This window comes from Triticum aestivum, chromosome 5D, assembly GCF_018294505.1.
Source record: "Triticum aestivum cultivar Chinese Spring chromosome 5D, IWGSC CS RefSeq v2.1, whole genome shotgun sequence".
NCBI classification, from domain to species: Eukaryota; Viridiplantae; Streptophyta; class Magnoliopsida; order Poales; family Poaceae; genus Triticum; species Triticum aestivum.
The window spans coordinates 508,815,873-508,826,768 of NC_057808.1; the positions used below are offsets into that span (position 1 = coordinate 508,815,873).

Sequence of the window (10,896 nt, forward strand, 5' to 3'; positions counted from 1 at the left end):
ACAAATCCCTGCTTCCCTCTGCGAAGGGCCTATCTATTTACTTTTATGTTGAGTCATCACCCTCTTATTAAAAAGGACCAGTTGGAGAGCACCGTTGTCATTCGCATGCATTGCTATTAATTTACATTGAGTATGACTGGATCTCTTTTACCATTAATTACAATGTCTAGTTAGTCCTTGATCTTCAGGGGTGCTCTGCATTTATGTTTTGCGGTCTCAGAAAGGGCTAGCGAGATACCATCTTGCTATATCATGTTGTGATTGTTTTGAGAAAGTGTTGTCATCCGAGATTTATTATTATTGCTTGCTAGTTGATTATGCCATTGATATGAGTAAATATGAGACCTAAATGTTATTGTGAATATGGTTAGTTCATAATCTTTGCTGAAAACTTGAATGCTGGCTTTACATATTTGCAACAACAAGATCGAACAGAGTTTGTAAAAGTTTTTCTTTATCACTTTCAGTTTGTCAACTGAATTGCTTGAGGACAAGCAAAGGTTTAAGCTTGGGGGAGTTGATACGTCTCCAACGTATCTACTTTTCCAAACACTTTTGTCCTTGTTTTGGACTCTAACTTGCATGATTTGAATGGAACTAACCCGGACTGACGTTGTTTTCAGCAGAATTGCCATTGTGTTATTTTTGTGCAGAAATAAAATTTCTCGGAATGACCTAAAAATCCACGGAGACACGTTTTGGAATTAATCTTTGCTTAGTTACTTTTCCGTTGCCACTGTTATGATTGCTACAAAACTACTACTGTTACATTTGCCACCGTTACCGTTACTTCCATACTACTTTGCTACTAAATATTTTGCTGCAAATATTAAGTCTTTCAGGTGTGTTTGAATTGACAACTCAACTGCTAATACTTGAGAATATTCTTTGACTCCCCTTGTGTCGAAACAATAAATTTGGGTTGAATACTCTACCCTCGAAAACTGTTGCGATCCCCTATACTTGTGGGTTATCATTACCGAAGTTCCTTCCCTTTGAAGGGAAGTACGTCTCCATTGGAGCGGTGTGGAGGCACAATGCTCCCCAAGAAGCCACTAGGGCCACCGTATTCTCCTCACGCCCTCACACAATGCGAGATGTCGTGATTCCACTATTGGTGCCCTTGGAGGCGGCGACCGGACCTTTACAAACAATGTTGGGCAAATCTCCACAACTTAATTGGAGGCTCGCAACGACACCATGAAGCTTCACCACAATGGAATATGGCTCCGCGATGACCTCAACCATCTAGGGTGCTCAAACACTGAGTAACAAGATCTGCAAGGGATTAGTGGGGGGAATCAAATTTCTCTTGGTGGAAGTGTAGATCGGGGCCTTCTCAACCAATCCCTAGAGAATCAACAAGTTTGATTGGCTAGGGAGAGAGATCGGGCGAAATTGGAGCTTAGAGAAACAATGGAGCTTAGGGATGGAAGAGGTAGTCAACTCGGAGAAGAAGATTCCCCTTATATAATGATAGGACAAATCCAACCGTTATCCACTTACCCAGCCTGCGACGAGTGGTACTACCGCACCAGACAGGCGGTACTACCGCAAGGGCTTGCGGTACTACCGCGTAGCTCTTCGGTACTACCGCTGGCGCGGCAGGAGCTAGACCAGCCCTGTTGCGTTGAAGCAGAGAGCGGTAGAACCGCCGGAGCGGTACTACCGCTTGCCCTTGCAGTACTACTGCAAGGCGGGGTTTGTCTAGGCTGGGAAGGCACAGACATATAAAAATACCTCCGTGGCTACTTCCGCTGAGTTTCGATCTGTGCAAAAATCCGACGCGGTACTACCGCAAACCTGGAGCGGTACTACCGTGTAGGCGCGGATGTAAAAAATTACATCCGCCCCTACTTCCGATCGTGCTATTGTGCCTGGCCCGAGGCCACAGCACTACCGCACCCTGGGAGCGGTACTACCGCAAGGGACTGCAGTACTACCACGACCGTGGCCGGTACTACCGTGAGCCTCTGCGATACTACCGCTCCCATGAGCAGTACTACCGCATGCCCCAGCACAACCAACACTAGGAGTCCTTCATTTTGCAGAGACACGGACAAACGGAGGATGCTCCAAAGAGCCAAAGGAAAGGTGGTGCAAAAGGAACAGACGTGTACGTGATGATTCCACCCAAACCTTTTCAAAGTGGACCCCTCTTAATAGTACGGCTTTCCTACGACTCAAATCCACCGAAAAGAAATGTAGGGAAAACTCCGACTTCACTAGACTCCAAGGGGCAAGGAATCGTCTTGTGCCTAAACATGAGATATCTGAAATGCTCAATGCACATGATAAGTCCGCAAATGCATTGTCATCAATCACCAAAACCACTAAGGGATAAATATGCCCTTACAACCTCCCATCATCTGCTTATCATAACACATTTCTTACCCTAAGGTGTCATCTAACATAGTGTGCACCTCTATATTATCACCCTAGGACATCACCATAACAATTCATACCAATAAAAGTAGATCACTAATGCCATAGGACAAAAGAGAACTACTCAAACATGATTTCTATGAAACGAATCATAAAGAGAATTATTCATTGAATCAAGGGCCATGTTTTAGTAGGAGATTGTAGAGGTTTTACAAGGATGAACCCATTGGTCCAAGGAATAAAATGGTCGTGGAGGCGATGGAGATGATGGTAGAAGCAAAGGTGGCAACGATGGAGTCCCTCGATGGCCTCCTAGCGTCCGCCGGAAATGGGCCCTCCTTCTTCTTCCTTGGGCTTCTCCCTTGGGTTGGAAATGTGTTTTCTCCTCTATAGATGGCAGCTATGGGACTGCAATTTCCACACCAAAGTGCGCCCCTTAGAAAATTAGTGTTTCCAATCAATATGGGCATTGTTAGACCCCTCGAAAACCTCACTTATCTTCTTGTGAGTCCATAGGATCAAACCACGTTAAGATCCATCAAGTTTGGAAGGAGTTACAGTCAGTCCCGTCACCCCAGTTTCCGAATCTCGATTGTGGCAATTTTTGTAAACGTTGGATTGGACCTACATGGTGCATACGAACTCCGAACTGGGTGATTCCAATTGCTACACTTTTTTTATGATATTGGCTTTACTTTTCATATTTCGACTTTCTCTGTTTGACGCCATCTTCAGGGGTCATAGTGACGATCCTTAAATATTGGTCCCGCAGGGATAGATTTGCAATAACTCCAAATTTGACCAAATCTTGAAGTTTATTGGTAGTTCACTGATTTTCCATGAATTTTCTACACACGTGAGTGGAAAAAAATTGTGCATGTCTTGCAACTACTAGTAGGTTAGTCCAAATAAATATAAAAGTTTGCATAACACCATAAAATAGTGGCATGAAACATACGAAAACAATAGATACGTCTTAGATGTATCATGCCTCACACAACGACCACTACTCGTCGGGATCCATGTTGTCTGTTGGGTGCACTGCTGCCCCTAATTTGATGTCGGTTTACGAGATTTGTGACGTCTGGACAAGTTCGAACATTTTTTATAGACACGTTGAATGGCTTAAAATGTCTGGACTGTGTGGTCTAGGCATTTGCGACCGATTAGGTGATCGGTGTTGAAGTTGTTTTGCAACACATCCCTAGTCTCGTCTGATATGACTCGATGGAAGTGAACATGCGGAGGGTCCGTATATACGGATGAGCAAAACATAGATTCCTAGGTGCAAAACATAGTTTTTTTTCCTTCCCAAACCCTAGATGTTTAGGGCAAACTCTCTCCTCCAAACTTCGCCGGTGAGCTCATGGAATTGCTTCCCCTTTGCCTGCCACTATGGTGGCCGGTGGCGTGGAGGGGAATCCCCAGTGCCTCCGCTCCGGTTAGTAGTTTAGGTTAGAGTTTTTAGTTCTCACAAGTGCGGTGCTCTGGCGGATTGCGCTACTTCTTCGAGATTTTTTTCCGGGATCCGATCCTCCTCGAGCTCGTCCGCCCGGATGTAGTCGACGGAGCTCCGACATAGATTCCTGCCATCTCTTTGGGGCGGTGAGGTTAGCGTTTCTTGTCTTGTGGCGAGATTTGGTGTCAGGTGTTTCAGATATATGCAAGGAGGGGCACGTGCACAAAGACTTCCTGACTGTCATCGACAAGGTCAACCCTGCTTCGGTAGGGGAGCGGCGACATCGGCTCGTTCTAGCGGCAATAGTGGTTGTTTGGGGTTTTTGGAATCTCAATTTAATTTTCATTATGTTATAAATGCTTTATACTTCTGTTAAATTTTGATAGTAGATCTGGATCATTTTGTAAAAAAAGAGCAAAACATAATTTGAAACTCCGTAATCCGTATATATCTTTGAGGCACATTTTCTTTTTTTTCTTAGAGCATCTCCAACAGACGCCGACGCGTGGCGCGCTCGCCCATCGTCTGATTTGGCGCGGCGATCCCGCCTTCTGCCGGACGATCCCGCCTCGCTCTTCCGCGCCTCCGGCGTCTGCAAGCCCTGGCGCAGCATCCTCGCCGGCCCGCGCTTCCGCCGCCGCTACAGCGAGTTCCACGGAACACCGCCCATCCTGGGATTCTTCCAGCAGGGCGGCCGCTTCGTCCCCACCTCCGCCCTCGTCCCTGCCCACCCCGGCCTCCCCGACTGGGTTGCTATGGACTGCCGCCATGGCCGCGCCCTCTTCGCCCACCTCGGGATCACCCTTGACCTCATCGTCTTGGACCCTGTGACGGGCCACCAGCACAGGGTGACCTCGCCCTATCACTACCCGATCACCGTCAGTGCGGCGGTGCTCTGTGCCGCGCAAGGCTGCGACCACCACGGCTGCCAGGGAGGGCATTTCCATCTGGCCTTTGTGTCCACCGACCAGGTCGGAACCATATCGGCCTGGCTGTACTCATCTGAGACTGCCGAGTGGAGTGAGTTCACCTCTCTTTACCACTCAAATGCCTTGCTTCAAACATTTAGTGTGGCTAGCGTCCTTGTGGGCGATGCGCTCTACTTCAACATGGGTTACATTGTCGAGTGCCAACTTGGTACACTCCGCATGTCAATGTTCAAGAAGCCGATCGACGGCGAGGGGTGTCTCATGACGGCGGAAGACGGCTGGCTGCGATTTGCTGCCGTGGTGGATGTCGCAAATCTAACCCTTTGGTCAATTGAGACCGGACCCGAGGGAGCCATTGGATGGGCGAAACTCAGGGTAATTGATCTTGAGGCGCTGCTCCCTGATGGGGCCCTCTCGGTCCCAGCACCTGAACATGGGATTAGGAGCATCGTTGTCCCGAAACTTGAAGCTGGGATTGTTGGCACCGCGGAGGGTACCCAAGTCATATTTGTAAGCACGTGTGCTGGTTCCTACATGGTCGATCTCAAGTCTCGACAAGTCAGGAAGGTGTCTCGTCCGGGCAGAATAATCTTTCCCTACATGAGCTTCTACCTCCCAGGTAATACCGTATTACTTATGCGCATATACATAATCCTCTGCAATCTGTCAGTGGCACTTAGCAATATGACATGAAAATATGGTTCTTAGCAAGTAACTTTACACATGATGACATATGTGCTCAAGAAAGATAGGTGAGTCCAAGTCCATATATCTTAATGATTCTATGAACGCCTGTGTTTTCTTTAGGAACTTGTCGGTCCTTGTGATTGGCGAGTAAGCAAAATGTACATTGAGCTGAACATGATTCACCAATTGATTGATTTTACATTCAAATTTCTCTCATTTTTGCAGCAATGGAAGCAGCTTCTACGGGCCAGGGGCAGTGAGCTGGTGTTCAAGTGTTTGCCAAGCTCTAGTTGCTGGTGCATGCACTTCTGGATCAAGGAGAAGGTGGCTGTGGTGTTAGATATGGCACAAGTGAGTGCGGCTCTGGATCTGTAGGAAGTGGTTGTTCTGTAGTAACTTTCTATAGGCCGGGTTAAGGTAGGGCCAATGCTGCCTGTCTTAGTATTGGTGTATGGAACTTCGTTTAGGATGCTGTTGCTTAGGGATGCAGAGCTGCGCCCGATCCGCGCTGCTCGGTAGTCAAAATTGATCAGGTTAGTTGTAATCGCCCTGCTCGGACTTAGTTCAGTTTGCTCCTTGTTTGGAAGTTGTTGCTTTCATGGTTGCAGTCATGTTGGAACTCTGCTTAAGAAGTGCTTGCTTCCGTGCTTGCAATTTGTAAAGATTTTTAGGTTCAGTCAGTTTGTAGACTTTCCCAGTCTGCGGTAGAAGTACATGCGGACTTCTTAGGTAAATCAGACTTTCAGGTGGAATCGACATTGCATAGATGTGTCTCTGAATACAAAAAATGATTGACTTGAAAGTATATATATAAGAACAACCGGTATACAGGTGAGATCAGCAGAGCAGTTAGTTCCTAGGTCAAAAACAATTGACACATGTACATGGTGTCAGCATCTAGCTAGTGTCAGAATCAGCAGCTGAATTAACCAGCCACTGACCAAAAGAATGAGCGAATTACGCAAGCTAACTCTCCAGAGAGCCTCCAAATCAAGATCAAACTCGAGCTCATCCTTGCTGTTTGATTCTTCAGAGAGCCGGGTGCTGCTTTTCAACTACCAAGCAGTCTCATTGTCATCTGGCGTTGCAGCATTGAGCGCTCCCAGACTGCAGCTTCCTCCAGAGGCAGATCATGTGCTGCGGCGACTGGTAGTGCGCGGTGTAGTAGCCGTCGAAGCAGCCGGCCTGGAAGAACTTGACGTCGTGCAAATACTCCACTGGTTGGCGAGTCTTGCTGAACTTCTGAACCCACATGCCCATGCTCACATCTTCCATCTTGAACAGCTGCAATAATCAGGGGGAAGCACACCCGTTTGTTAGGCTTTCGACACACTACACAGACGTTTCAAAATTTAGTTACTGACAAGGGGTGGTAATGACTTACTCTCAGCGCCTGGTTGTCAAACTCGGATACGATGTACTCAGCGATGTCTGATGAAATCACATAGCCCGGTCCGTTTGCGTAAGGTGGGTATACTTCCTCTTCCCATTCCTGAAAAGGGGCAGAAATTTGCCACAATTATGACACGTACGTTTTTTCTGAAAAGAAATATCATACTCTAATACCACTACCAGGTATTATTGTAAAATATAGCACCCTGTGTTGATAGGTTGATCAATAATTCATTTGCAAGCATAATCATAGCTCCAGCTACCAGGTAAACCCATGCTTGCTTTAGGAAAGGCAGAGGCTAGCATGAACGCACTAAAAACATTAGACTGGAAAGGGGAACTAACAGATATGACCCATAAAGTATTAATATGCTGAATAATGGAAGTCAAGTCACACCAATCCAGGAATTTGCATGGCCCAACACACAAGGATTCTTTCAGTTTTTTATTAAAAGGAAAAGCATGCTACAAGTAATTGCAAAGGAAGCTGCATCATATCATACCTCGTACGTTACAGCCCACTTTCCAGATCGCAGAGGCCTGTGGTAGTAGTTTATGTTCCCCACATACATGCTCCCCCCATTCTTAACTTTCTTCACTTGATCCAACACCGCGTCAATTCTAACAAATGTGTCGTCGTCACACTTCATTACGTATTTCGCTTGCACAACTCGCACCTAAAAATGAAATAGACAAGGTCAGAATGAGCATTTTTGTCGATGGAGCTGAAGCATGATCCAAGAACAGTTTAAAACGTATTAGTTTTTCTTACCCCATACTCAGCAATGGCGATAGTCTTTAAAACAACAAGGTCATAGCTATCCATGAAAGGCACCAGAACAATGTCACCAAAGAACTCGGCCTCCTTCTTCAGCTCCTCGTTGACCTCTTTTTTCCCATTCTGTAAACAAGTCTTCTATTAGAGTTTGCAGAAGTCAGCAATATAACTGTTAAGGTGTAGCAATCATCCACAAGTGCTTACCAGAGCGACGAAGAACCGGGCAACACTGTTAGATGATCTCCTTGTAGCAATCATCCATGACTTGCGAACGGCCATCCGCTCGGCGAAATGGTTGGCTGCAGAAAGGATGCCGATGAACAGCTCGACAGGTTCAGTCGGCAGAGGTGAGGCCTTCCACTGTTCAGACATTTCGAGGTATCGCTGTGGGTCGAAGCTAGGGTGTGATTTGGGCAGATGGGCGGCAGAAGTCGACTCGATGTCAAGGTCCCCGTTCAACGACAGGCCCGTCGCGTCCTCGAGATTGTAACCCTGTTAGTTAAATCCACAGATTGACAGCCCATCAGATAACAAGTTCTCCATCCATGAAATTATACTGTGTAAGTAACTAACGAGCAATCTCTGCAGAGGCATGGTAAAAATCTTACAGTGCGGTAAGGGAAGGATGCAACATGTCGCCCGTCGACATTGACATGGTAGCCCACGAGACCGGCTGTGATGGTTAGGACAAACAGCTTGCCCTCTGCAAAGGGGTATGCCTGATCGACAGAGACCTTGTCTGGCTCCGGCTTGCCGATCAAACTGTTGAGCAGCCACTTTATGTTTGACGAGTCCTCTGTCTTGGGGCCATCATCCCGAGTCCATTTCTCACACTTGACTTCCCCATCAACTGAATTTGGAATCAGTAGCAAGCAAGCAAATTGAGTGATGGAAATTGTGTTGGTTTTAACGAACAAATAACTTCCAAATGGAATACAGTACTATTCAATTTCCTAGCGAACGATGGGAGAAAAGTAAAATTCAGACTCTGCAATCGACGGAGCTCACCTCTGTCGTCGTCGGGCCGCGACGCCGGGCCCTCGCAGCGCTGTGGCAGAGCCCACTGCATGCGGTAGCAGGTGTTGAGCTCGATGACGGGGCGGCCGGTGAAGTCGCCTCTCATCCTGGGGTTGAAGTGGAGTATCCTGGGCGGCTCCTCCCCCTGCACGGCCTTGGTGCCCAGCAGCTCCACCATGAACTGCGACGACGCGGCCCCGTCCCTCCTCCTCGGCCGGGCCACCACGGTGACCCGCGAGCCGACGGCCATCCCGCACGGCAGCTCCACGGCCACCGGGGTGCTCGCGAGCCGGTCGCGTGGGACGGTGACGGCGGCGGGGCAGGACGCGGGGGCGGACGGGGAGGGGGAAGGGGATGAGGAGGAGGAGGCGGCGGAAGGGGAGAGGAGGTGTGGCAGGAGGGGAGCCGCGGCGGCGAAGGCGGAGGAGGCGGCGGCGTCGATGGAGGAGGCGGAGGAGGAGGAGGAGTTGGGGCGGAAGCGGATGGAGGAGAGCGCGAGGCGGGAGCGGCGGGGCTGGTCGGGGGTCGGGAAGGTGCGCGTGTGTGGCCGGAGCGGCGCGGATGTCGTGGAGGAGGCGGAGGAGCTGGCCTCGAGCTCGCGGCGGCGCGGGCGGTCGGCGGTGGCGAGCGGCGCGACGGAGACGGAGGGGAGCTCGAGGAAGAGGAGGAAGCAGAGGTACCCCGCCGCCGCGAGCATCAGGGCCAGCCGGCACGCGCGCTTCGGCGGCATGGCGATGGCGGTTCGCGTGGGCGTGGTGGTGGTCAGAGGAGGAGTAGCCGTTCGGGACTGGGTCCGCGGCCGGGGTGGGTTTATTGCGGACGGAAGGGAAGCGGGGGAGGAGTGGTGGCCGCGGGCGCGGGTCGTGTTTAAAGACCGGACCGGACCGTTGCGCCGGCGGCGGTGGAGGGTGGTGGTGGGGATTCTGGCGGGCCCAGCGGCACGGCGCAGTGGCTGACAGCGCGCAACGGCTTGTTTTGGCGTGGCGTATCGGCGGGTGAAGTGGGAAGAAAAACACGGCGAGCTCAGCTCGTGAGGAATGTGCGCCTGCCTGCTTGTTCATTTACACGCTCTAAACAAAGGAAGCATGCATGTGTGTCCATTTACACGTGACGTGCACACATACTACATACATAGGGCCTGCACGTGCGCTCTTTCGCGTGCCTGCTTGTTCTTTTGCGCCGGCGTCCACGGGACTGATGGGTTGATTTTCTTGGCCACGAAGGAAAGGTGGCTGCCTTTGTTGGGCGGCGTGGCCGTCCGTCCGTCCATCCGTCGATGGTTGAGGACGCGGCGACAGAAGGAAAAGGGCGGGGTCGGCGGGCCGAACCCGGACGGACGCGCACCACCGACGCGGACGCGGAACGCACTGCTGGCTGCTGGCTGTGGCTGGGTCGTTGCGTTGCGTCGGGTCGGGGCCGCGTGTGGACGGTGTGGCGTGTGGTGGAGTGGACTGGGCTGGGCGGGACTATAGTGGCCGGCCGGTAGGTTGGTTTGGTTTGAACTCAACTCAACGCGGCGGGCGGAGTCAGCTGCGCAGGTGCGACTCGGCTCCAGATCCCAGAGAGAGACTGATTGATGGAAGGAAGAGTGGTCGTGCAGCCAGCCAGCCAGCCATACATCCAGGCGTATCGTGTACGGTCCATGCGTGCCGTGCAGCTGTCTGTCTCGCTCTCGCGGGTGGGCAGGAAGGTTCGCCGACTCTCGGGTGTGGCTGTGCGACATGTGGGCCGCCCCGGCTTGCTTCTCCTCATGGTGCATGGGTCGCCTGACCGTTCGACGTTTTTTCTTTTTTGCGGGTACCGTGCGACGTCGTCTTGGGAGGGGCCGGCCGCGGACGTCGGCCGGTCACGTGGTACGAGGTAGCAGTATGGTCTCATCAACTCGTGATTCGACGCCGCGCGTGGCACAGGCGAGCAGTTACGCACGAACTCTGCGCGGCGGGGTAGGCCGGTCGGCACCAGCACGCGGCGCATGCCCCCGTACGTCGGTGCGCTACGCCAAGGACCCGGCCAGCCATTTTGCCGATGACCACGCCCGACGGCTACGTGCGTGCGTGCGTTGCGACGCCTTCGCCCAACCCAGCGCGCGTCACGAGCACACCCATTCTCCACAAAAAGAGCTCCAACGGACACCGCGCACACACGAACTACGGCGTCCACGTACGTGCCGCGGAGGAGGATTAGTGGTGTAAGTATCCTCCTCGTCCGAGATTGCTCAACTTGTTCCTCCGCCTCAGTAGCTTTGGTCC

At 51.0% G+C, this 10,896-nt stretch overlaps 1 protein-coding gene across 1 annotated transcript; it reads right to left on the reverse strand.

Moving 5' to 3' along the window:
* Positions 1–6,235: 6,235 nt before the first annotated feature.
* On the reverse strand, positions 6,236–9,469 carry LOC123123307 (hydroxyproline O-galactosyltransferase GALT5). The gene is made up of 7 exons (XM_044543781.1): positions 8,639–9,469; positions 8,239–8,480; positions 7,835–8,122; positions 7,625–7,753; positions 7,356–7,529; positions 6,845–6,952; positions 6,236–6,744 (listed from the first exon to the last, which is right to left on the reverse strand). Exons 1-7 carry the CDS (start codon positions 9,375–9,377, stop codon positions 6,535–6,537), a joined length of 1,890 nt encoding a protein of 629 aa, XP_044399716.1. The 5' UTR covers positions 9,378–9,469; the 3' UTR covers positions 6,236–6,534.
* Positions 9,470–10,896: the final 1,427 nt, after the last annotated feature.

Bases quoted from the DNA above. Each gene is read 5' to 3' on its own strand.
- LOC123123307 (XM_044543781.1), bottom strand. From the start codon at position 9,377: ATGCCGCCGAAGCGCGCGTGCCGGCTGGCCCTGATGCTCGCGGCGGCG. The intron at 8,481-8,638 runs GTGAGCTCCGTC...TTCCAAATTCAG, and splicing joins GCGGCCCGACGACGACAGAG to TTGATGGGGAAGTCAAGTGT. The intron at 6,745-6,844 runs GTAAGTCATTAC...TGATTATTGCAG, and splicing joins TTGACAACCAGGCGCTGAGA to CTGTTCAAGATGGAAGATGT.